The sequence below is a fragment of the Gouania willdenowi genome, chromosome 14, assembly GCF_900634775.1.
Source record: "Gouania willdenowi chromosome 14, fGouWil2.1, whole genome shotgun sequence".
NCBI lineage: Eukaryota > Metazoa > Chordata > Actinopteri > Blenniiformes > Gobiesocidae > Gouania > Gouania willdenowi.
This window is the reverse complement of record NC_041057.1, coordinates 3,145,508-3,171,067: the sequence shown is the minus strand read 5'-3', so window position 1 is coordinate 3,171,067 and position 25,560 is coordinate 3,145,508. Positions and strand designations below refer to the sequence as shown.

The window sequence follows — 25,560 nt, the reverse complement described above, 5'->3', positions numbered from 1 at the left end:
TATTAAAAAATGAAATTAAAAAATGAAATCAACAAATCTAGCTTGAGTATATGGTTTGAGTACATTATATTTACAGTATATATTTTATACACTTTAAGTGTAAGTTTTATTTATGGACCTTATTCCCCCACAAGTTTAATATTTCACGTTATTGTTATTATATTATTGTACAATCACCACTAAATTCTATGAGAAAAAATATAACTTATTTTTCATAATTTGACCATGACTTATTTATTTATTTATTATATATTCAAAAATCCTTCTTTCAAAATTGTAGTAGTTCAAATAATTTTTTTTGGCTATCCAGAATTTGTTGAATCAGTAACTCTTCTTGTTTCCATGACAACAGTGGAGAGAAGTGTTTATTGCTTTGAAATCATTAATGTATCCTTCAACAAAACTTTGTTATAAAAAACTAAAGGATCCAACACTGGAACAAAAAAAAACACACAAAGCTAATCCCTTAGAGCACAAGTGTCAAACTCATGGTCCGGGGGCCAAATCCGGCCCTTTGGAGCCTCTATTGCGGCCCATAGTAGAAAGTAAAAATTAGAGAGAAAACATGAATCATTATGTAAATAAAACGAAACACTCCTAGTGCATTTTTTATTGTTAAACAGTTGGAAAAAAACTCAAAATTCTTACGAAGTCCTTCAATTTTTCTTAAATTATGACACAATATTTCTCCTAATTAAAAAGGAATTAGTTAAAAAATCCTGTTGGGACTGATCTCTGTCACTTATTGCTTAGATATTGTCGGTTTCTTACATATTTTGTATTTCATGTATATGTTGAAGTGTAAACTATGGCACAATAATGTTTAAATTACTTGTTTTCCAGAATAAATTTCAGGCAATTTAAGCAGCGTTAATACATCTTTTTACGGTAAATGAAGGGTTCTGAATGTCCTGTGATTCTTTTCCTGTGTTTTTGAGGTTGTTTATCATATTTTATCTAATTTTTGTAAACATTTTATGCGTTTGTATTTCCTTTTGTGAGTTTTTCTGTCATTTAATTTGTCTTTTGCAGTCATTTTGTGTATCTCTGTCATCCTTTTGTGTATTTTTTGTTTTTGTTGCAGTATTGTGTGTCTTTGCTTGTTTTTACAGTCATTTTGTGTGTTTTTCTTTACTTCTGTGAGTTTTTCTGTCATCCTGTTTGTTTTTGAAGTCATTTTGTGCATTTTTGTAAATATTTAGTACATTTGATCTCATTTTGTGTATTTCAGTTCTCTTTTGTTGGTTTTTTCACTCATTTTGTGTATTTTCTCTTTTCCTTCGTGAGCTTTTCTGTCATTTTGTTTGTTTTATCTTGACGTGACGTTTTTATCCTTAAACTTAAACACAACTCGTCTGTGATAATGTGTTTGTTGTTTTATTATTGCATTGCACACATGACATCTACGATAGTAACAAAGTCGTGACTTGTTCATTAATAAGTGAGTATTTGTATTTCATGTATACATAGAAATGTAAACTATGGCACAATAATGTGTGAATCGGCCCCTGAACTAACATGAGTTTGTCGTCCCTGCCTTTGTGGTTTTTTCCTCTCCGTTCTATCACCAGATATTTGTTTGTGTCCTTCAGGTCATTTCCATCTCAGAGCAGCTGAGGTTGGAATGTTTTTATCAAGGTCACGTTGACAAGTGAGTGAGCGGAGGAGAGAGAGAGAGAGAGTCTCCTTCTATTCCTGAACTCATTTAGAAACAAACCTTTATGTGAAAACTGAGACTTTTTTGAACCAAAAACAGAGACAAAGTCAATCAATCCATAAACAGTCAGTGTGGTTATTTTGTTTTTCTGACTCTTTTATGAGTAGTTTTGTCTGTTTGTATTAATTAACAAACAAAATGTCATTTTCACAGACTGCTGTCATTAAAAGTACACTGCATTTATTTTTATATATATACTGTATATATACATACATAAAATGAATTTGGGAATAAACAAAAAGTGTAAATGCCTTTTTGTCCCACATCTTTTGATGAAATTATGTATTTGTGAAATCTATTTTTAATGTTATTCTTTCATCATCTAAAGTTTGCTCTACCGTTCTTTTGCGTACAGTATTTTTGATGTTGTTTTGTATATTTATCTGCTATTTGTGTGTATATTCCTAGTTGTATTGTGTGATTTTGGAGTTACTGTGTAATTTTGTTGTCCTTTTGTATATTTTTCCGTATATTCCTAGTCGCACTGTGGGTTTTTATTGTATTTTGTTGTCTTTTTGTCTATTATTCTGTAGTTGTAGGTGCTTTTAGAGTCATTTTGTGTATTTCAGTGCTCTTTTTGTCTATTCTTCTGTAATTTTCTGAATTTTAGGGTTTCATTTTGTGTATTATTGGTGTTGTTTTGTGCGTGTTTGGCGTCCTTTTTGTGTATTTTTGATGTCGTTTTGTATATTTTTGCTATTTTTGTGTATATTCCGAGTCATATTGTGTGTTTTTGGAGTAAAAGTGTATTTTTGGATGTTTGTTTTGTATATTTCTCTGTTATTTTCGTAGTCAGTCGTTTTTGGGGTCATTTTGTCATTTTCGTGTATTTTTGGAGTAATTTTTTTGTATTTTAGTGCTCCTTTTGTATAGTTCCCTGTATTTTTGTAAATTTTAAGGTTTGATTTTGTGTATTTCTATTGTTGTTTAATGTTTTTTGCATGTTTGGAATCCTTTTGTATATTTTTGTTGTCTTTTTGTGTATTTCTCTGCTATTTTTGTGTCGTATTGTGTGTTTTTGGATACATTTTGTGCATTTTTGATGTTGTTTTGTATATTTTTCTGTATATTCCTCGTCGTATTGTGGGTTTTTACAGTAATTTTGTTGTCTTTTCATATGTTTCTGTGTTTGGAGTCATTGTGTTGGTCTACTTTAGCCTGAGGGCCACATGTTTGTCCATTAATGATCCATTGTTCCTCTCTCTGCAGTGGATCCCCTCATGTCCACCTGTTTCTCTCTGTGGTCGACCACTGAGGACATCTGTTTACTTCCTCCTCCTTTGGTCTCCATGGCTGCGATGCCCCCCAAACCATCACCCCCACCCCCCCATGCAGACACCAGCTGTGAGACACTTATGCTCATCCTGTCATTCAGCCATGACACCACGACAACTAGTCAGCCTCCACTTTAACATTCAGAAATACACAAGAAAAAAAAAAGCAATAACACACAAAATTACACAAAAACACACATTAGGAAAACAGAAATACACTAAAACCACAATATGACAACAAAAATGCCTAAAATGACTTGCAAAACACACAAGACGATGACAAAAATGGCAAAAATGACCTTGAAAACACACAAAACAACAACTATTCTGTTATTATTTTGTGTATTTGGCATTGTTTCATTTACTTTTTTGTAATTCTGTTGTCTTTTTTCTGTCAATTAGTGTGTTTTTGGAGTCATTTTGTGCATTTTTGTGAATATTTAGTAATTTTTATCTAATTTTGTGGTCGATTTGTTTTTTTTCAGTTGTCTTTTGTCTGTTTTTAAAGTCATTTTATGCATTTGTTTTTCCTTTTGTGAGTTTTTCTGTCATTTAATTTGTCTTTGAAGTCATGTTGTGTATCTTTGTTTTTTGTTAATCCTATTTGTTTTTTTGGAGGCATATTGTTTGTTTTTGTCTGTTGTTGAAGTCACAGTGTATTTTTCTTGAAGTCATTTTGTGCATTTTTGTGACTATTTAGTAAATTTTTATCCAATTTTGGAGTCGTTTTGAATTTTAAAAGAAAATTAAAAAAAAAAAAAAAAAAAAAATATGAAAAACACATGAAAATGTATATAACGTGAAAATCTAAAAAAAACACAAGAAAATTTAAAAATACAAAAATCTGAAAAACACATGAAACTAAAAAAACACAAGAAAATTTAAAAAACAAAAATCTGAAAAACACGTGAAAATTCTCAAAAAACACACATGAAAATCTAAAAAAAAAAACGTGTGAAAATATGAAAAACACACACGAAAATGTACAAAACATGAGAAAGTTTAAAAACACTTGAAAATCTGAAAAACACATGAAAATCTAAAAAAAACATGTGAAAATGTAAAAAAAAAAAACGTGAAAATCTGATAAAAACAGATACAAATCTGAAAAACGTGAAAATTCTCACATAAAAATCTTAAAAACACATGAAAGTTCTCAGAAAACACATGTGAAAATCTAAAAGAAAAACACAGAAACATTTGAAAAATGTGTGGAAAACTAAAAAACGTAAAAATATTTAAAACACGTGAAAATTATAGATATATTAGTGAATATTTTTTAGACAAATCTGTCCACATATGTCATATACACCCAGCTGAGACACAGAAAAACCAATGTGTTCCTGTCCCCATCTGCCTGCTAACCACTGTGGGGGGGGGGGGGGGATCACACTGAATTACAGTTACAGTATGTGTGACATGCAAAGGAAAGGAGAGGCTTCAGAATGTGGCAACAGCTGAGTTTTCAACATGAATCTTTAGTGCCTGAGGAGATGAAATGAGACGACCAAAGGAACAACAGAAAGAAAGAAAGAAAGAAAGAAAGAAAGAAAGAAAGAAAGAAAGAAAGAAAGAAAGAAAGAAAGGAGTGACTTTCCTTCTATTGTGGCTGCTTTCAAACCACACCTGTATTTATCAGCCTTTTCATTTTAAAGCAGTGCGACTGACCTAAAAAAGGCCAAACATGGATAATGTATAGATTTCACTGAAAACAGGAAGATGAAAAAGGAGGAAACTAAAGATATAAAGAAGGAAAAGTTTGGAGAATTTAGTTTTTCTGATGAGAACATAAAGAATGAACAAACATTTACACCTACATGACATCATCTGTTTGCTCTAAACTCAATAAAGGTTTAAGATACTTGATACCTCTGTACTGTGACCCAGAAGTTGTTTCTTATGGAGGTAGATTAGTGCTTTAATTATACAATATATAAATATATTTATATATATTTTTAATCAAAAAATTCACTTCAATTAAAAATATTTTCAATAAAAAATAAAACATGTATACTTTAAATTAAAAAAATCACTAAAATCAAGAAACTGTTTTCAATAAAATAATATTTAAAAATCACTCCAATCAAAAATATTTTCAATAAAAAATTACTTCAAATAAAAAATATTTTTTCAATAAAAAAATGCATGAATTTTCAGTAAAAGATCACTTAAATAAAAAAAAGAAATTCAATTTAAAAAAATGTACTTAAATCAAAAAAATCAGTTCAATTAGAAAAAAACAAGTTAAAAAAAATCACTTCAATCAAGAAACTGTGCTTTTTAATTTTTAATTAAAAATAAAATATGTTTATTTTAAGTCAAAAACTCACTTAAATCAAAATGTTTCAATAAAAACAAATATTTAAAAATCACTTCAAATAAAAAATGTTTCACATTTTACAAAAAATAATCATTTCAATCAAAAAAAAAAAAATCAATCAAAAAAACTTCAATAAAAAATATTTTCAATCAAAAAATCATTTCAATCAAATTTTAATAAAAGTAAATTCACCCCAATTAAAAACAATGACTAATAACAAACAAACAAAAAAAATCAATCAAAAAAATTTATTTTGGGGGGGGTTCAGTTCCTAAAGTATTTATTTTTGAAACTAAAGTCTGAATGAGATCAATAATCACTTTAACAGATCATTTTATTCCATCTTTTTTCCTTGAACTGATCAGATTCTTTTATCTTTTGAAAGATCTCGCTCTAGTTTCATAATCCCTCCCTATAATAAATAATAAAGTCATCATAAAGCAAATAATAGACGGTGGTCACCTTTGTGTTACGCTGTGGGAAACTTATTAGCAGTTTGTCTAACACATAAACACTAGATGATGATAATAACTGATGTTTGAACTTTCTCACTGACAATAAAGTGGTTTTTTTCAAAGAAACACAAAAGAAAAAGAAAAAACCACAGAAGCTCAAAGTGTGCAGGTCTCTGTGAACGGAAGACGACACACAATCATCTCTTTATGTGTTTGTTGCTTTGTGTGTTTCTGAGTTATTAGGTATTGTTTAAGTTTTGTCTGTTCATTCCTGAGTCATTTTAAGTAATTTTGTTGTCGTTTATCATATTTTTTTATGTACATTTGCAGTTTTGTACATTTTTGTTGTCGTTTTGTGTGTTTTTCAGCTTTTGGAGTCATTTTGTGTGTGTTTTTTCTGTCATTTTGTGCGTTTACTTTGGAGGTTTCAGCATTGTGTGTATGATTGGATTGTGTGTCGCTAGTTGCCCATGTCTCAGTTTCAGACATTTTTAAATTTTGGGGTCCAATAAATCTTTAAAATTTGAAAAAAAAAATGGCACAAGCCTCAAGAAGAGTGACATTTTATAAAATAACAAAAAAAACAAAAAAAACAGACTGATTGACTCCAAAAAATACCAAATGACAACAAACACACAAAAAATGAGAAGCAAAATGACAACAAAAATACAGATAATTATAAAATAAATATTATATATATACAAAATGAGAACAAAAACACATTAAAAGGGACTTAAAAAAAACCCACAATGGTGACAAAAATACACAAAATGACAGAAAAATATACTTAATGACAAGAAAAACACATAAAATAAATGTTGATCATGTGACCATCAAATCAGATTTGTGTCTTTATTATTCAGTATTTCAAATGTGATTATTTGGGTTTCTAATATTTTTTTGCATTTGAACACTTTTTTTCTTTAATTGAATAAAAAAAATTAGATATATATATTGCCATATACATATAAATATATATTTACAAGCGAGTGGAGGTAAACATGGTAACAGGTGGCCAAAAATGGTCCAAAAGTGGAAAAAACGTGGCAATAAAAAAATGAAAAATGATTAAAATGGGACAAAAGCCGTCAATAGTGGGCAAAAAATGGGCAAATGAAGAGGAACCAGGTGGTATGTGATGGAAAAGGGGAGCTTAAATGGGCTAAATGTGGCAAATTATTGTGAAAAAGGGCAAAACGTGGAACAAAAAGAGGCAAAATGTAGGGGAAAAGAAAACAAGTGATATTTATTGTTCAAAAGTGATCTTGTTTGGATGTAAAATGGCCAAAAAGTGTCAAAAAAAAACTTGCAAAAATGGACAAGAAATTGAAAAAAGGGATATTTATTGGCAAAAGGAAACTATTGTCTGAAAAAAAAGTGTCACAACTTTTTGAAAAGGGGCAAAAAAAAAAAAAAAAACTGAGACAAAGTAAAAAGTGGTTAAAAAGTTATCAATGGCATTAATAAGTAAAATGAAGACATAAAGAGCCACATGTTGAGAATCACTGACTTAATAACAGCTTCTACGTGGTGTCTCTGATTATGTAGTGGCACTCAGTGACGTCACACCCCAGTGCTCCCAGTTGCAGTGTGGGACTGTGGGCGTGGCGGTGCTCTCTAGGACCCTGCGGGCTGCGTGAGGCGGGCAGGCGGAGGCAGACAAAGGCAGAGCAGAGAATGCGCGCGCATCTTCTGCACCATCCACTGCTGCACGCGCACACACGCACGCACGCACACTCGCTCCACTGCTGCTGAAGCTGCTGCTGCTGAAGCTGAAGCTACTGCTGCTGCTGAAGCTTTTCACTGACGCAGGTGAGTGAGTGAGTGAGTCCGCTGAGCGCGTGCCATGGTCCGGCTTCCACACGTGCTGCTGGGATCCTACTTTACCTGGTTTTACTGGTTTTTACCTTGTTTCCATTTGGTCAGAGTGAGATTTAGATACTGTTAACGAGCTCTACATGTGAGATGATCATTGGTGTTGAGAGAGTGTGTGTGTATGCGCGTGTGTGATAAAGGTGGATCATGGGAACACACACACACACCCAAAGCTTTTCCTTCCAGTAGATGTTAAATCTACTACACTCTGCCATTTGTCCTTTATTAAAACTTTTCTTTTCCTTTTTGGTTCAGATTTAAATCTGTCTGGATAAACTTTTAAGAAAAGAGAGAAAAAAAGAAGTGTGTGTGTGTGTGTGTGTGTGTGTGTGTGTGTGTGTGTGTGTGTGTGTGTGTGTGTGTGTGTGTGTGTGTGTGTGTGTGGAGAGAATCAGGGAGTACACAATGCTACTGCATGAAGTGCTGGGTTTAATTGAATGGATACTAACATTATTTTTACTTGATTTCCAATTAATCCAACAATTAACCCTTAAATTTCCAGAATTCAAATAATTTTTGGAGAACGCATTGTTTTTAATGACATTTTTACTGAGGTTTAAGGTATTTTATTCAATGATGAATCCACCAGTAGGATGAAGCATGCTACTCCTCTGTGTGCTGGTGGTGCTGGTGGTGCTGGTGGTGTCACTAGTCAGAGACAATGGCCGGTGTGGCCTTTGTCAGCTGAGCAGATCCCTCATCCCTCAGCGGTCACACCCCTGTCATAAAAAGCCATCATCATCATCATCATCACTAGCAGCAGCAGTGAGCGTGCTGGATCAGGACTGTGGCAGCTGCATGTTCTCACCCTGGGTTCTCTGTTGGGTGTTCTAGAGGAAGGTCCTGGAGAGTCGCTGTCAGGCATGACTAACCCACGTGTCATCATGCAGCAGCTCTGCAGAGAGCGAGACAATGAGCTAGCGATCAGGGTGAGGGAGGATCTGTGCATGAGACCTCTGGATTTCCCACCTTAATATTAGCAAACCTCATGGATGCGTCTGTGTATATACATCAGGGATCAGGGTTCTCACCAGGAATTTTTCACAGCATTGGGGTGTTGCTCGTACGCCATTGGCTGAACATTTTGAAATGTGTAACTGTCTGAGGGTCAAATTTAGTGAAGTGAAGCTAAAATTGGGTTTTTTTTGTTGTTTTGTTCCAGCCTTAGTTTAAAACTAAACGTTACTTGGATTGAATTGGTGAAGGTCATGATGAATGTATGTGTTAGTCATTCTTGGTATATATATATATTTATTATAAAGGGCCCTATAAAAACCGTTTTTTTTGTTATCCAAATTCTGTTTCCCTTTTTTTTTTAATATTTATAAAAAAAAATTAAGAAAATATTAGTTTTGTGACACCTGTGAGGAAACAAAATAAATACTAATTTAAAAAAAACAAAACATAATTAAACAAATGTATGACAAAAATAAAGTAAGATACAATTAAAAGGTTGATATAAGTTCTAGTGACATGGATTATTCTGACCTTTTTAATTATTTATATGTCATATAAAGCTGTATGTACAGCATTAATGTTGCCTGATTTCCTCCCAAGGATCAATGGTTTACTGAATCTGATCAGGTTTATTAATTAAGTTTTGATCAACTTAGTTTAAATTAAGCTAATTTAAATGATCCTGATGACATCATTCCAGACTGTAATGATTAAACAAAATGAAATGGACACAAGGAAGTATCAGTTTTTTCACCACTAGGGGTCAGAATATCTGACACTATCAGAAGTTATCAATAATCTACGATGTTTCAGACTCTACAATCCCTGGTATTGATGGTCTCGTCGCTGCGCTACACGAAAAACGGACGGAGCTTTTACAGGCACAGCAAAGTTAAACGGGCACTGCACCAGTGCCCGTTTAACTTTGCTGTGCCTGTAAAAGCTCTGTCTGTTTTTCGGAGTCTGTGTTTAGGAGTCAGTGATGGTTTGTGATGTTTAATGCAGCCAAGACAGGGCGGTGCACCTAATAATCGGTCCCCGGAAACATTTCCTCATGATAAAAAATGTTATTTGCCCCACGGTGACGGCGTTTCATGCTGATTCTGTCCATTTCTGCATTTAATCGTTTTCATCGGTGGATTCTTTGATTCTGTTAACACGGATGTGTCTGTTTGTCAAGCCCCAAATAAATGCTTCAGAAATCTGTGCGTTAGACACCGCGTCACTGCACGTTGTTTGATTGTGTCATACGCTACTATTCGGCCTTGCTTTTAACTCACTCCACCGAAGGCCGAATGTGGGTTTTATTATCGCAATATTCAGCCGAATGAATTCGGTAACCGAATATTCGGTGCAAACCTACTTAAAACACTTCATCTTTTGCTGCAGTTTTTGGAAAAAGCTGCCACAAAATCAGGCATTTTGTGGCCGCAACGATCACAGAAATTGGCCGCAAAATCCTGGAACGACTGAATAATGACAATTTTGCCCTTATATAGTTGTGAACTTCATCACACCTGTAGGCACTGTTGGTTTGGGGGCTGACATGTTTTTAGAAAATGAGTTGGTATCTGAGAATTTGGAAAGTATTCAATCAACAACCAGCTTTCGTTTGGGTGAAACCAGGATGGAGAGATTAAATGGGTCTTTATCCAGCTGTGGGCATGACTCAGAATCAGTGTTGGGCGGTAACGCGTTACTTGTAGTGTTACTTTTACTTGTGACACGTTACCGCCCCAACATCACTTTTGACAGTAACTAGTACTATAACGCAAAATTTTTCGAAAGAAATAACGCCGTTACCATTACAATATGGTGCGTTTGTCCATTACTTTGCATGCTGCAGTGTACTTCCTGTTTACAGTGGCGCTACATATTTTTGCGGGACGCCGTGCCAAACACGGTAAAACAGTAGAAGAAGAAGCACTGTCGGCGTGTTTCTGTTTACATCACGTGCGCCAATCATGGCGAGTCAATGCGAGAGCAGGACGAGCTTCTCAGAGTAGAAATACACACATTATTTTTGTCTCCAAAAGATGCATCAGTGAAGCTAAGCTAACGCTGCGACTGGATTTTAACAGACTATAACTGTTATCCAGGGACAGGTCAGCCAAGCTATTTCACGGTATGTTGTTGTAAATATGCAGCCTGTCGCTTCTGCTGAGTCACCGCTAACAGCAGCTCATTAGCCTGATATGTTAGCATTGTGTAGCTGAGAAAAATGCTGTGAATTTGTTTTTCCACATTTATTTTTATACGCATTTTTAACAGCAGAATGTGCACCTGGAATATGCACAGCTTACGTTACATTACTGTGCTAAGGCTGAAAATGTACTGTTTTAATTTTGGAGCAGCTGTTTTGTGCTTTATATGCACATCATATATGGTTGTTTTATAGCAGTTGATCAACAGTGCATTATTATATTATTACAGCACTGATATGAAGCTGTATGGACACAAATGACCCAAAATAAATAATACATTCTTTAATTCTAAGTAACTCAAAAGTTACTTTTTCCAGTAACGCATTACTTTTTGGTGTAAGTAATCAAAATAGTAACTGAGTTACTTTGTCAATGAAGTAACTAGTAATGGTAACTAGTTACTTTTTTCCAGTAACTAGCACAACACTGGTCAGAACGAGGTGCATCGGGATGTTTGACTGTCTGTACTCTAACAATGCCTTTGTGACTGCATCACTGAAGTGAAGCAGGAATAGAACACGCTTTATGGAGAGTCACAGAGAACTAGTTTACATTCAGATCCTCACTCATTTGTTTAGACAAGTGAGTGAATCTTCTCCCTTTGCTGTGGCTTTGATCAAAGCCTGACTTGTTTGTCTTTCAGTCTTTCTGCCAATGGTTGAGTCTGTGTTGGAAAAGTCACATTAACAACGCACTAGTATACACTACAAACTCAATGAGTATATACTGTCTACTATGTACTATAAATATGATGATGAGCGTTCCTATTGAAGCATACTTCCAAGTTTTCCAAGATACATTTGGAACCTACGACGTCAAAAACACCTCAATAAATATCTCTGTTGATTCTTTACTTTGAAAGTTCTGAAAATATTTTAAGTGACCAAGTAGAATATCAACATGTGCTCATTTGATCCATAAAAAGACATGTTAAATTGCCACATTCCGGTGATTTTTCAGAGACCCTTCATTGTTCTACTGATGAAACTTCTGGTTAACTTCAAAACGAGCCCTTTTTACAAAGGCGTTAAAAAAAAAACAAAAAAACTAATGGAAGACGAGAAGAAATGCTTTTATTTTGAAAAGGGGATGTTTGATTTTTACCTTGAAGCTGGTCCCAGGACCTTTTCACATTTCTCTCTCAATGCATCATGGGACGGTAGAGTATGACTAGTGTGCTCACCGTGCATACTTAAAAAAATTCCCCATATCGTATACATTCAGGTGTTTCTCACATACTGATTTTAATCTTTTCATACTATCTTATGTGAACGCACTACTGACTCATTTAGACGTCATACTTAGTATGAATAATACGTTAGTATGACATTTACAACACAGCCTTGGTCTTATTTTTATGCATTTTTGAAAGCGATCTGAGCACACAGGACACCGTACGTAGCTGCTTAAAAACCCAATATCTCTTTTAGATAATTGCTTTACAATGATCCTAGATGTTGGAGCGACCTTTTTAAGCTTCAAAGTTGTTGTTTTTTTTACTTCCTGGTGTGTGTGAGTCACTGGACTGTTCAGTTAAACGTAGGAGGTAAAAAGAAACAGATCGGCCAAAGTACAACAAATTGTCATACTCAGAACTTTTGGAAATCATGAAATGTTTATTTCCTCAAATCACTGCCTGTTGAAAAATATCGGTATCGTATTGGAAGTGAAAAAGTTGTATCGAGACATCCCTATGATTAATTAATTATCGGTCTGAAAGCGCCCGATACTTCAGGCTTTATCAGCTGACTTATTTTACTGATTTTACTTTATTAGTCCATCAGATATAAATCTCTGTTTCTTAGGGATGTAACGATTCGCTCAACTCCCGATACGATTTGATTCACGATACTGGATTCACGATACGATTCTCTCTGTTTGGGAAAGATCAAAACCTCTGACTTTAGTGCTCACGTTGTTCTCCTTCTGTTCCCAGAGTGCCTGAAGCTCCTCGCCACCATCACATCCTCTCATCATGGAGCTAGACTTTGGACATTTCGACGAGCGGGACAAGTCGTCTCGCGCGGCCAGAGGCGGACGCATGAACGGCCTGCCCAGCCCCACCCACAGCGCCCACTGCAGCTTCTACCGTACCCGCACTCTGCAGGCGCTCGCCAACGAGAAAAAGGCCAAGAAAGTGCGTTTCTACCGCAACGGGGACCGCTACTTCAAAGGCATCGTGTACGCCGTGGCCAACGACCGATTTCGCACCTTCGACGCGCTCCTGGTCGACCTGACGCGCTCGCTGTCTGACCACATCAACCTGCCGCAGGGCGTGCGCTTCATCTTCACCATCGACGGCTCGCGCAGGATCGTAGCTCTGGATGAACTGGAGGAAGGTACACATGTTTACACACACACACACACACACACTTGGTAAGATTTCATTGAACTCATCCATAATCAATCCATCAATCTGGGCTAGGGCTGGGCAATGGCGATATACAATATTAATCTTGATTTTTAATTTTTTTACCTCCAAAAATTCTGAGTCATATCAGATAGTAGGCCTGAGCAATATATCAAGATTCAAGATATATTTTCTATTTTGACGATATAGAAAATTAGAATATTGCCTGTATCGACATGTTTCTATTTTATAGCTTAGTTTGTATTCAAATACTCGTTTTAGGAGTCGCTTCTTTCGTTACAACATTAAACTAGGCATTTAAAAGTAATAATGCAGGAAAAACAGAAGACTGACCTTGACCTTAAATATGACCTTGAGCAAAGGTCAAGGTCACACATTGAATGGAAATGTTGTTCAATGGTACCAGTCTGAACACTGGATCTCAATGTGTGGCCAAGTTATAGGGAAAAAAAGTGCATATATATATATATATATATATATATATATTTTTTTTTTTTTATGACATCATGAACTTTGACCCCTACTGATCTTTTTACTGGCAGGTCGTACAGCTTTGGTCCAATTGAATAAAATAATCCACTTGAGATGAGCTTTTCATAAATGTAAACATTCAACTTGTACAATAAATATTTGTAGAGATATGGAAAATTTTGGTTTTGACACTTAATGCGACTTGGCTTTGACATTTTGGCTTCAAAAAAGGTCGACTGCACATCCTTGACATTGTCCCTATGAGATGATATGTGTGTCATTAATTAATTAATTAATTAATTAGTGCTGCATTAATAACCTCGAAGGAGTTCCACGATAAAGGAGTTGCGGAAGAAAAATTCTAAGAATTCCTACGAGAACAATGTACAGTATATGGCAATTTTCAATTGCAATGTACACTCACTCACACGTGCTGTCCTTTAGAGCAGTGGTTGTCAACCTTTTCAGTTCGCGACCCGCCAAAATAAAGGTGCCAGTTATTGGGTTTGTAATTTAAAAAGTAGGAACAATTAGTTTAAACTGGCCAATAATGGGCGTGACAAATGGTGAATGTGGTTACATTTGCAAAAATAAGCGTGAAAAAGGTTAAACGTGACAATAATGCGTCAACATACATATGTGACATTAGGTGTGAAAGTGGTGGAAAGGGTTTGTAAGTGCTGAACATGTCTGGAAAGTGGAAAAAATGTGCAGAAAAGGCATTGAAATTTGATGGAGAAGTGTCAGAAATGTCAGTAATGTAGCAAAAAAGTGTTAAAAGGAGCAAAAACATGTCAATAAAAAGTGATTAAAATAGTTTGGAAAGTTTGGTGTAGTTACAGAAAAACGGTTAAAAATAAGCAAAATGGGCTCAAATTGTACAAAACATATTCTTAGTTTCTTGAAAGTATCTGGCGACCCCCTCCCAGTGTCTCGCGACCCCAAATGTGGTCCTGATTCTAAGGTTGAGAACCCCTGCTTTAGAGGAGAGTTGTGTTTTTCTGTAATTGTGTCATTTTTGTATATTTCGGTTATTATTAAGTATATCTTTTTATTTTTGTGTGATTTTTGTAATGATTTTGTATATTTTTCTCATTGAATGTGTTTTTGTTGTGGTTTTGTTTATTTTACTGTTATTTTTTTTTTAATTTATTTTGATAGTCGTTTCATGTATTTCTGTTGTCATTTTGTGTTTTTCTGTCATTCTGTATTTCATTGAGTCATTTTGTATTTTTGTTGTCGTTTTGCCTGTATTTTTTAAATATTTTTTGTAGCCTTTTGTGTGTTTTTCTGTCATTTTCTGTTTCTTTATCACCAATGTTCTCAGACTTGCCGTCAGCTTCTGTTCCGTGATGGTTTAGAAACAAATGGACTAGTTTCCTGAGAAGACTTAAGCCTTATCTGATCTGATCAGTCTAGACTCGTCTAATCTGCACTATCGCGTATCAGATCCTAATCTGAAGCTTTATCAGGCTGTGGTCACAGTGTCCACCTTTTCCTCCACAGGTCGTGTTTCATTAATAAATGGAGTGAAATAAATATGCCAGAATTTTAAATTTGGACACAGTTTTCTTATGTTTATTAAAAACACCTTGAGATCATGTTAAAGCTGGTTTTTAGAGTAATTTAGTGTATTTTAGCTGTTATTTTGTAGATTTTTCTTACGGATTGTTCTGTGTGTGCATTTTTTGGGAGTTTTTGGAAATTTTTTTCTTGTCATTTTGTGTGTTTTTGGAGTAATTTATAGTGTGGGTTTTTTTTGTTTGTATATTTTGAGTAATTTTTTAATTTTTTTGTCATTTTTGTATTTTTCCTGTAATTTTGTGTATTTTGTTGTCATTTTGCGTATTTGTCTGTAATTTTGTGTTTTTGTTGTCATAATAATAATAATTTTCACTGTGTATTTTATTTTTTTTGTCTTGTTTTGTAGTTATTTGCATTGATTTTTTTGGGAGGTTTTTCTTGTGATTTTGTTTTGAGTCATTTTGACGATTTTCCTCTTTATTTTTTTGTGCATTTGTAGTCATTTAGTGTTTTGTTTTTTTGTGTGTGCGTGTTTTGAGTCATTTTTCTGTCATTTTGTGTTTTTGTTGTCTTGTGTTTTTGTATATTTTCTCAGTTGTGTATTTTTTCCATAATTGTGTGCATTGCGTTATTTTGTGTTTTGCGAGTCATTTTGTGTATTTCTGTTGTCGTTTTGCATTGTTGTCTGTCATTTTGTGTTTTTTGTTTATCATAATGTGTGGTTTTTTTGGAGTAATTTTGTATATTTTCACTGTTTATTTTATCATTTTTCCTTGTTTTGTAGTTATTTGCATTTATTTTTAGGGGGGCAGCACAAAATTAGACTTAGGGCCTCATGTGGCCCCCGGGCCGCCACTTGCTTTTGTCTGATTTAGAAGATTGTCTTACTCTAAATAAAAGTACTTATTAATTTGTGTATCTGAGGCCTTAAAACACTCATATAATAACTCACGATAGTACTTTATTTTGTAGCTGAAGTCTTGCTGAGCTTCATTGTAGAAAGATTAATGCTAATGTTCTGACCTCATGTTTCCATCAGTGGCTCCTAAAACGTTCCACTTGAGACTAAAATACAACTCATGTCCTGATCTGAAATGCACTGTGTCTACATCTACAGTAGGGCTGCACGATTATGGCCAAAATTATAATCACGATTATTTTTTTTGTCATTATTGGAATCGCGATTATTTATCATATTTGTTTAAAAAAAAACGTTTTTGTTTCCCTATTTTTTTAACAAACAATATGTGTACAGTTTACAGTGCAAAACAAAGCTTTAAATAAGGATTATATAATAATAAAAATATTAAAACAAAAGGCTAATTATAAATGTAAATATTGCCGACGATCAGGTTTATTTAATCATGGCAACCACAATCGTGATCACGATTAAAATTTGATTTGTGCAGCCCTACAGTCAATATTCTTTATTAAACATTTAGGTAGAAGTCATATTTGTAGCTCCGCCCACTGACATTGTGCTTTTTAAATGATCATTTCTTTCACTTTAAGGCTTTGCTTCACAGAGGAAGTGAGTTTATGTTAAACCTGGGAGATAAACTGCTTCCTAATTTGGCCAAAATGGTGGGGGTGTGTGTGTGTGTGTGTGTGTGTGTGCGCGTGTGTGTGTGTGTGTGGTGCTGGGTGGGTAGTGCTGGGTGGGTAGTGGGGGGGGGCGTGAGGATACACTTTGTTCTGCTCCTTCTTTCAGGATGTAATTAATCGCTCAATCTCCCGACACTGTGTAATTCATTATTGTGTCTTTGGTGTAATTTCTCTACTTTGGGCCTAATTGTTGCCTTCTGCTGTGCTTTGTTTGCCAAAAAAAAATCTCTTTCTCCGACTTTCCCCTCCTCGCCTGCCGCCTTTTGTCTTTTATCAACTACTTGTCCCAGCACGAGGGTCTGCTGCACGAAATGGTGAAGACGGCCAGGAAAGAGGAAGTGTTTCAGAGTAAATCCCTGCTGACATACATGAGTAAAATGATAATTCAATGTCCTAAATCCTAATGAACAAAAGCAGTCATTGTTTATGCAGTTTAATCCTGAACGCACCCATAAGACATGAATTAAAAAGCAGACGGGGTCGTTTAAAGGTGCTGCTGTGGCTTCTGTTTGCTTTGCTGTGGATTCTGGGAGTTGAGCTTTGTTGGTTTGTCTGTAGCTCGACTTCCTGTGAGAACATCAGGTTTCTTCCCTCATATTTCCTCTTGTAAAGGTTGTGCAAATATAACTGGCAAAGTGGTTTAATATGTGACGTGATCAAGGAAAATGTGGAAATTCATGTTCTGAAATGGAATAGGTCATCTGAATCTGTTTATTTAAAATCAGGCACCAAATTATATCACGGGCATGTTTTTTGGACAATATGGTGCATTTACGCACTATTTTTCCCTGGAAACGGGACAACTGGATTGTGTAGCAAACGGACAAATATGTCATGTTTTGCTCATAATCTCATTTGCTACGTTACTGTTGAATTGGTGAAAGGTGATGATGAATGTTAGTTAATCATATATATGTATGTATGTATGTATGTATATTATATGTATGTATGTGTGGTATGTTGTATGTAGATATTATATGTATTGTGTGTGTGTATGTATGTCTGTGTGTCATGTCATGTATATATATATATGTCTGTGTCCTCTCTCTCTGTCTTGTGTCTGTCTGTCTGTCTCTCTGTCTGTCTGTCTCTCTCTTGTCTGTCTGTGTGTCTGTCTGTCTCTCTCTCTCCTTCTGTCTGTATGTGTGTGTCCTGTCTGTCTGTGTGTCTGTCTGTCTCTCTCTCTCTGTCTTGTCTGTGTGTCCTTGTCTGTCTCCTCTGTCTGTTCTGAGTGTCTGTCTGTCCTGTGTGTCTGTCTGTCTCTCTCTCTGTCTGTGTCTCTCTCTCTGTCTTCTCTCGCTCTCCTGTCTGTGTCTCTGTGTCTGTGTCCTCTCTCTCTCTCTGTCTCTGTCTGTGTCTGTGTCTCTCTCTCTCTGTCTGTGTCCTGTGGTCTCTCTCTCTCTCTCTGTCTGTCTCTCTCTGTCTGTGTCTCTCTGTCTCTCTGTTGTCTCTCTGTCTCTCTGTTCTGTGTCTCTCTGTCTGTCTCTCGTCTGTGTGTGTCTCTCTGTCTGTCTCTCTGTCTGTGTGTGTCTCTCTGTCTGTCCTCTGTCTGGTGCTGTCTCTCTGTCTGTCTCTCTGTCTGTGTCTCTCTCTCTCTGTTCTGTCTGTCTCCTCTGTGTCTGTGTATATATATATATTATATATATATATATATCTGTGATCTGTAATATTCACAGTATCTGTGAATATTTGCGCAAACACACTGCGCGCGCGCGCACAAACACCGCGGGCGCGCGCACACAAACACTCTGCGCACACACACACACACACACACACACATATATATATATATATATATATATAGAGACAAGAAATCATGTTTTATTAGAAGGACTGATTTCAAGACACGCTTTTGTCTCCGCCCACGATGTTTTGTGTGCGCGTAATTGAGGCCTAATAATTGATGATAGTTTCAAGTACAGTCAATTTAGTAGAATTCTAATGTATGACAGACTATCAATAAAATACATAAATAGCCACGGACTTTACACTGTGATGACCCGCCCTACTGTACCTCTGATTGGCTCTGACCAGTTTTCGAGTGACCAATCAGACAGGAGGTGCCGTGTATGCAATGCCCGCCCCCAAAGTGCCAAAACTCAAACATCACCCGCGCGTGGAGAGATCCCCGCAAGCGCATAGATCGAGACGGCGCGTGCGCAGAAAGGCACTGCACGCGCGCGGAAAGTGGTCTTTACTGTGCGCGATGACAGTTTTTATGCGCTTGGGTTTTTGGCACTAATGTGACGCCATAGTGCGCGCAGTGTGTGTGTGTGCGCAGTGTTTGTGTGTGAGAGATGATTCAACTTTATTTCAGTTGAATCATCTTAAGCAGGGTTTAAATGTCCTTTATAGATTTTTTTTTTTTTTTAATCTGATAATGATTGATAATGAAAAATATTGTTAGTTGCAGCTCTAATCGTAGCAATATAAATCAATCAATCGATTCAATGAATGTCATATTGGGGCCTGGTTTTTAATAAAGAGAAGAATGAAAAAGAACAGTTAAGATTGAGAAGAAAAAATTCATATTTTCTGACGTCTACAGTCTGATGGTTACATTTAATTTTGCCATTTGGTTTTATGACGTCATGGTTTTTGGGGCTGTATTCCCCCCCCCAAACCCCTCCTCGATTGTCCTCCCATGAAACAAACCATTTATCATTATTTATAATTTACTTTATCCACAGAAATCTTTCCAAACAACTGAAGCGTTTCTGTTTTCCGCTGATCTAAGCAGTATTCAACAAGTTTAGAGTGAGTGAATCAAAGCTGAAGCTGCTGCCACGTCTCCTTTCAAAAAGTGACCCATAAACCTGGTTTCTGACCTGTAAAACTGAAACCAGCCACAGATAACTTCTGTCTTTTTTTACTCTGAAAGCTGAGCCGTTGTTTCCCTTCGATCCTCGTGATTCCCTGAGTTACTGATGTTGAGAGAAAGACTCAAAGTGTGGAGGGGGTGGAGCAACCATTTTAAAAGTCAGGGTGTTCCAAAAATAATTTACTAAAACCATTATTAAGTCGGTTGATTCTCAACATGTGGTTTTTGGTCTTAATTCAAATGATTATTTCCACCAGAAACCTTTTTTAATACCATTTTACGTTTTTCTTTGGCCATTTTGCAACTTCCTTTCTCCATGTTTGCCCCTTTTCCCCAAAAATGTTACACTTTTTTTTTTTATTTTTAGCTTCACTTTTATCCAATTTTTGTCGATTCTATAACCATTTTTTCCACTTTAAATCCATATAAGCTTCCTTTTGCCCAATAAATAACACTTGTTTCATTTTTCCTCTACTTTTTCTTCCACATTTTTGCCTTTTTCATAATTGTTTTCCACATTTTGCTCATTTCAGCGACCTTTTGCCATTACACACCACCTGTTTCCTCTTTTTCTTCTTTTATTAGTCACTCTTGACTGCTTTTGGCCCATTATTGTCACTTTTCACTCTTTTCTTGCCATGTTTTTGCCACTTTTGGACCATTTTTGGCCACTTGTTACTCATTTTGTCACTTTACTCATCGCCAGAGGTGACGAGTAACGAAGTACCAATACTTTGTTACTGTACGTTACTCGTTCCTTTTTGTTACTTTTAAGACCTTCAAAGATGACGTAAAAAGATGCAACATTTTGGTAGTTTGAGCTTTTTTCTGTTCCATTAGTTTTATGGTTATCACGTAAACTCAACAGCTGTTCTGGATTTAATGGACCATTTGTCTTTTTTTTTTTTTTTAAACGTTTATTTACAAATGTTATCTATAGTGAGTGTGAAATTCTCCATACGTTCACCCCCACGGGTGAGTTGCAACATGCAGTGCGTTCCCTCCAACACACTGACCCTATTCATCCTGCCTTCCTCAGGGGAAAGCTACGTTTGTGCCTCAGAAAACTTCTACAAGAAAGTGGACTACACAAAGAATGTCAACCCCAACTGGTCGGTGAACGTGAAGGCGTCGGCCAGTCCCAAGAGCATGCAGTTGCTGGCCGCCAAGGCTGCCAGTGAGTCCAGGGAGAGCAAGGACTTTGTTCGGCCCAAGCTGGTCACGGTGATGCGCAGCGGCGTGAAGCCGCGCAAAGCCGTCCGCGTGCTGCTCAACAAGAAGACGGCGCACTCCTTCGAACAGGGTCCTCACCGACATCACGGAGGCCATCAAACTGGAAAGCGGCGTGGTCAAGAGGATCTACACGCTGGATGGGAAGCAGGTTAGTTTTTAACCATCACGAGGGTCACGATAGGATTACATCTGATGTGTAAAACGGCTAAGTAGGGCTGGTGATATGAAACCAAAACTCATGTCGATATTTTTCTCAAAATGGGGATATACGATATAAATCACGATGATTTTAATTAAATCAAGTCTTACTAGAACGACAATTCAGGGTTACATTTGCTGATACAAAATGCCACACAGGCACATTTATTACTAGTGTGAAAGTCCGTCATTCAAACAGCCTCACGCAGAGAGACGTTAGCGTTGGTTTCACTTCACAAACCGGTGCCATGCGTCATTGTCAGGTCTGAACAGAGCAGGGACCTCAAAGGATGACGAGGGATTTTAGATCTCGACTCTATTTGTCAGTCTCACGTTCTACACAGTGGTTGGTTTGGTTTGTGTGACATGAAAAGGGATCAAAAAGTTCTCGCCTCTATGATCAGGATCAAAGCACCAAGCCTTTCCCTGTTGTTTGGTGACGTCTCCATTGTTTTCTCGACTACTTTAGACTTCAGACGGCACAGGTTGGTGGTTCAGAAAAGAGAATAAAACCGCTCAGTTGGGCATTTATTGGTGTTTCTGTGCCACAAGCGTTTGCGTGTGCGCTCACCACTGTAATTGTGTGTACGCGCGCCGTGTTTGTGTGTCAGAACACTTTATTTCAGTTTATTCAGCTTGAGCGAGGTTTAAATGTGCGTTATAGTTAACCTCTGTTTTAAAAATAAAAAAAATCTGATCAATCGATCGATTGATCAGATTAATCAATCGTGAGATTGATTAATTTATTGACCGATTAATCGATTATCAAAATAATCGTTTGTTGCATCTCTACTTCCTGATATCCAAATGAGCTGGTCTGGCCACGCCCACTTTACGCCCCATTCTGGGAGAGGAGCGTTCACACGTCTGAATGTGAATGAATAAGGAAAAATGATGAAATGGGTAAAGAGACACATAAATGTGTAAATTCTTGAACAGAATGAGGCAAATTTGGGCAAATTTTTGTCTTAATGTAAATGGGGTAAAATGAGAGGATGCAAAGTGCTTCCTAATTTTGTTTAAAGGCTCCTTGAGGTGCAGGTGCTCCTGCTTTAATTAAACCAGTCTCACTGGCGTCGTGCTGGGGGAGGAGCTACTGGGTAATGATAGGTTATTCTAATAAGATTTTAAAGCTTTGTCTCTGGTGATCTATGGCCTCTCGGTACCTTATTAACACCAGTTTATTTAGAAACCTTGATCAAATCGTTGTGGTGTTATTTATTTAGTTTTGGTCGTATTTCAGTGGATTGATTTGTGCTGCCGTCATTGATGAATAGTCGACAGTTATTGCTGTTTATTGATCTCTTCCCCCGTGTTGTGGGCGTGACTCATGTCTTTCATCGCGCTGTGTCTAGTTCTCAACCTTGGTGGTTGCGGGACACTGGGAGGGGGTCACCAGCCTGCCTTCATGAAATAAGAATATTTCAGCATATTTTTACTATTTTTTTGCAAATACACTGAACTTGCCATAGTTTAACCTGTTTTCATCACTATTTCTTGTCATTTTGTTCCTTTAATGTATTTTTGCTACTTGCTACATTACTCCCATTTCTGGCATTTCTCCATCAAATTTCAATGCCTTTTCTGCACATTTTTTCCACTTTCAAGACATTTTCAGCACTATAAACCCCTTTCCACCTATTGTTGCATATGTTGACACATTGTTAGTCCATTTTAAACCATATTTCATGCTTATTTTTGCCAATTTACCAAATTCATTTTTTTTACCACTTTTTCTGTCTGTTTTATATCCGCTCTAATTTGCAACTTTTAACCATTTCTGTGGTTTTTAAAATCACCACATTTTCCACCATTTTCTGGTCACTTTGAACCCATTTTATTTCTGATTAAAACAAGGATTTCCATCTTTAAGATGACTATAATAATAATAATAAACGTTCCTGGATAACAGTGGATATTATTCAGATGAATAAATAAATGTGATTATCACAGATTCATAGAACAATGGACCATCATTTTACTGACTTTATGGATGGACCCCAAAAATCTCTCCCCTTTATTCCCCCTTATAGATGGTCCTGTCTCCACATGACTGTTCTTCAATGTTCATGTCTGTGTTCAACCACCTTCACCTACAGTGGGGGTCCCCGCTCTCTGGTACCTTTATTTTGGCGGGTCATGGGTTAAAAAGGTTCAAACCTACTCCCCTAATGAACGTTATTGTGTAGTCTTGGTGTGTTGTAACGCACACACTCTGCAGCTGGAGGTGAAACGTTTATAAGAAGCGATGTTGATGCAGTGACAACCCCCCACATCCCACCCACCCACTGACTGACTGACTCGGCGACGCCCGCCCAATCCTCCTCTTCCTCGTGCTGCTGCGATAGCTGCTGAGACTGGTTGCTAGGAGACCACATCCTGGGCACAAAGGAAGCCCAGCTGGTGTGGACCGGTCTGGTCTGTGTCAGATCCCACATCCTGCAGCAGCGAGTGTGAGAGAGTTCACCCTCCGTGTGAGGATGGAATGAATGGGTTTGTGTGCGTTTACCTGTTCTCACGCCTGCATGGGGCGTGTCTGTGTGTGTGTGTGTGTGTGTGTGTGTGGTAGAGATTACAAATGTGCCTGTGATTTTAAAATGAAAGCCAGTTCCAGGTTCTTCCTCTCGTCCCTTTGTGTTCTCCGTAGACGTCCTCCCTCCTCTCCTCTCCTCAAACGCTGGTGTTTTACATTTAAATAGGAAAAAGGGCGCGGCCCCCTCCTCTCTAGATCCAACACTCAGCAAATTAGTATCATTTTAATTCTGCTGATGGACTGTAATTATTCCGTAAGACATGCGGTCTTTTGGCTTCCTCTCAATGTTTCCACAGGCTGTAATTACCACAGTTTAACAAAACCCACTGATTCCTTCAGTGTAGATTTGTCTGTAAAGAAGATTAAACCTGATTCACATAAAGCAGTGAGGAAATATTCATTTCACGGTTATACTGACCTTGGTTGGACTGAAATTGACAATAAATACCTGGGTTTGCATGCTTTTTTGGGTTAGTATTTATTTTTTGTGTTTTTGTTGTCATTGTGTAGATTTTTCTTGAGTTTTTGTTCATGTTTAGCATGTCTTTATTGCGCTAGTGTTTATTTTTGGGGTGTTTTTGTTGTCATTGTGTTTAAATTGACAATAAATGCCCTGGTTAGGAAGAAACAAGGATATAAAAACACGTGCTCAAGGCACAAGGTCACTTTGTCATTGACGACGAAGAAATAAAACCAAAATAACTGTTAAATGAAATGTATTCCCCGGATAAGAAAGGGATGGATACTTGTACATCCTCTAATAGGCAACAAAAGCCGTCTTTCTCTGGTTATCGGGGCTCGTGCAGCAGCTCCTGCTCTGTGTGCGTTTCTTTGGCTTTTGGTGCTGCAGAGGCGGTTGTCATGGCGATAAGCTTCCTGACAATGGGGGCCGTAATGCGCTGAGTGTGCTCTTCATGTCGGGGTTTTTTTTTTTTTTTTTTTACCTGCCCGTGATCTCAACGCGTTCACGCATTGTGCAGACGATCGGAATGATGGAGAGGCGTGGCCATACACACACACACACACACACACACACACACACTGAAACCTGTGTGTGTGTGTGTGTCATCTGAATTCTGTAACAGCATCGTTTTAAGCCAGTGTGCCCTGAGGGGTCGAAGCAGAACAGGAAGTACAATTTAATAACGCTCAGGCCCTAATGGTCTTTATAAATATAGTTTCTGCTTCCTGTCAGCAGGGGGAGGGGGCGTGGCCTTTAACAACATCAGGGCCACAGCTGGTCCTCATGACTGTGCAGATATGGCCTCTTAACTGGTTTATCTGGTCACCAGGAGCAACGCCGTTACATAAAGGTCACAGAGAGGTCAGGAAAGCAACTGGTAGCATCATCATCATCATCATCACAATGAATCAAAGCTTCCTGAAGCAGCCAGAGGAATAAAAACCCTCCTCAGGTGTAGAAATAAAGAGCGGCTGAATCGATCGGTGCGTGGGCGTCTTCCTCCATCCATGCCTCGCCATCCCAGCTCTTCATGGCTTTCATATCTATTTATTGCACTGGTTTTTCTCTGTTGTTGAGCAGAAATGAGAAGAAAAGAGATGGTTGGACATGTTTTTATCATGCACACAAATCAGACAAATACAAAAAATGTCAAAATTACTTTCAGCTTTTAGAATAAATCTGTACTAATTACTAATAATTTTTTTGTGATTTACCTTCAATTTTTTTGTTAGTTTGTAGTTTGTAGTGTGCTTTTATTGTGTCAGGGTGCTTTTTTATTTTTTGGAGGTGTTTGTGTAAGTGTTGTTGTTTTTTGGGTGTTTTTGTTGTCATTGTGTAGATTTACCTAAAGTTTTTTTTTTTTTTTTTTTGTGGCAGTTTTGAGTGCTTTTATTGTTTGTGTGTTTTTTGTTTATAAATTTTGTATAGATTTGCCTTTAGTTGTGGTTCATGTTTTGCATGCTTTTATTGTTAGTTTTTTTTGGATGTTTTTGTTTTTTTTGTGTAGATTTTTTTTTTTAGTTTTTGTAAATTTTTGCC

At 36.7% G+C, this 25,560-nt stretch overlaps 2 protein-coding genes across 2 annotated transcripts in view; one reads left to right on the top strand and one right to left on the bottom strand.

The window, feature by feature from the left end:
• Window positions 1-7,516: 7,516 nt before the first annotated feature.
• LOC114475993 (neuronal migration protein doublecortin-like) lies at window positions 7,517-20,987 on the top strand. Its single transcript, XM_028467226.1, is given in 4 exon segments — window positions 7,517-7,578; window positions 12,739-13,141; window positions 20,634-20,896; window positions 20,898-20,987. Coding segments are annotated over 3 exon segments (717 nt in total). The 5' UTR covers window positions 7,517-7,578; window positions 12,739-12,777.
• Window positions 20,988-21,814: 827 nt separating this feature from the next.
• LOC114475992 (calpain-5-like) overlaps window positions 21,815-25,560 on the bottom strand; it is an 11,671-nt gene continuing 7,925 nt past the window's right edge. The window contains exons 7-8 of the mRNA XM_028467225.1: window positions 23,311-23,464; window positions 21,815-21,892 (exon numbers count right to left, since the gene is read on the bottom strand). Coding sequence (XP_028323026.1) covers window positions 21,815-21,892; window positions 23,311-23,464 — 232 coding nt within the window. The remainder of the gene's footprint in view (window positions 21,893-23,310; window positions 23,465-25,560) is intronic.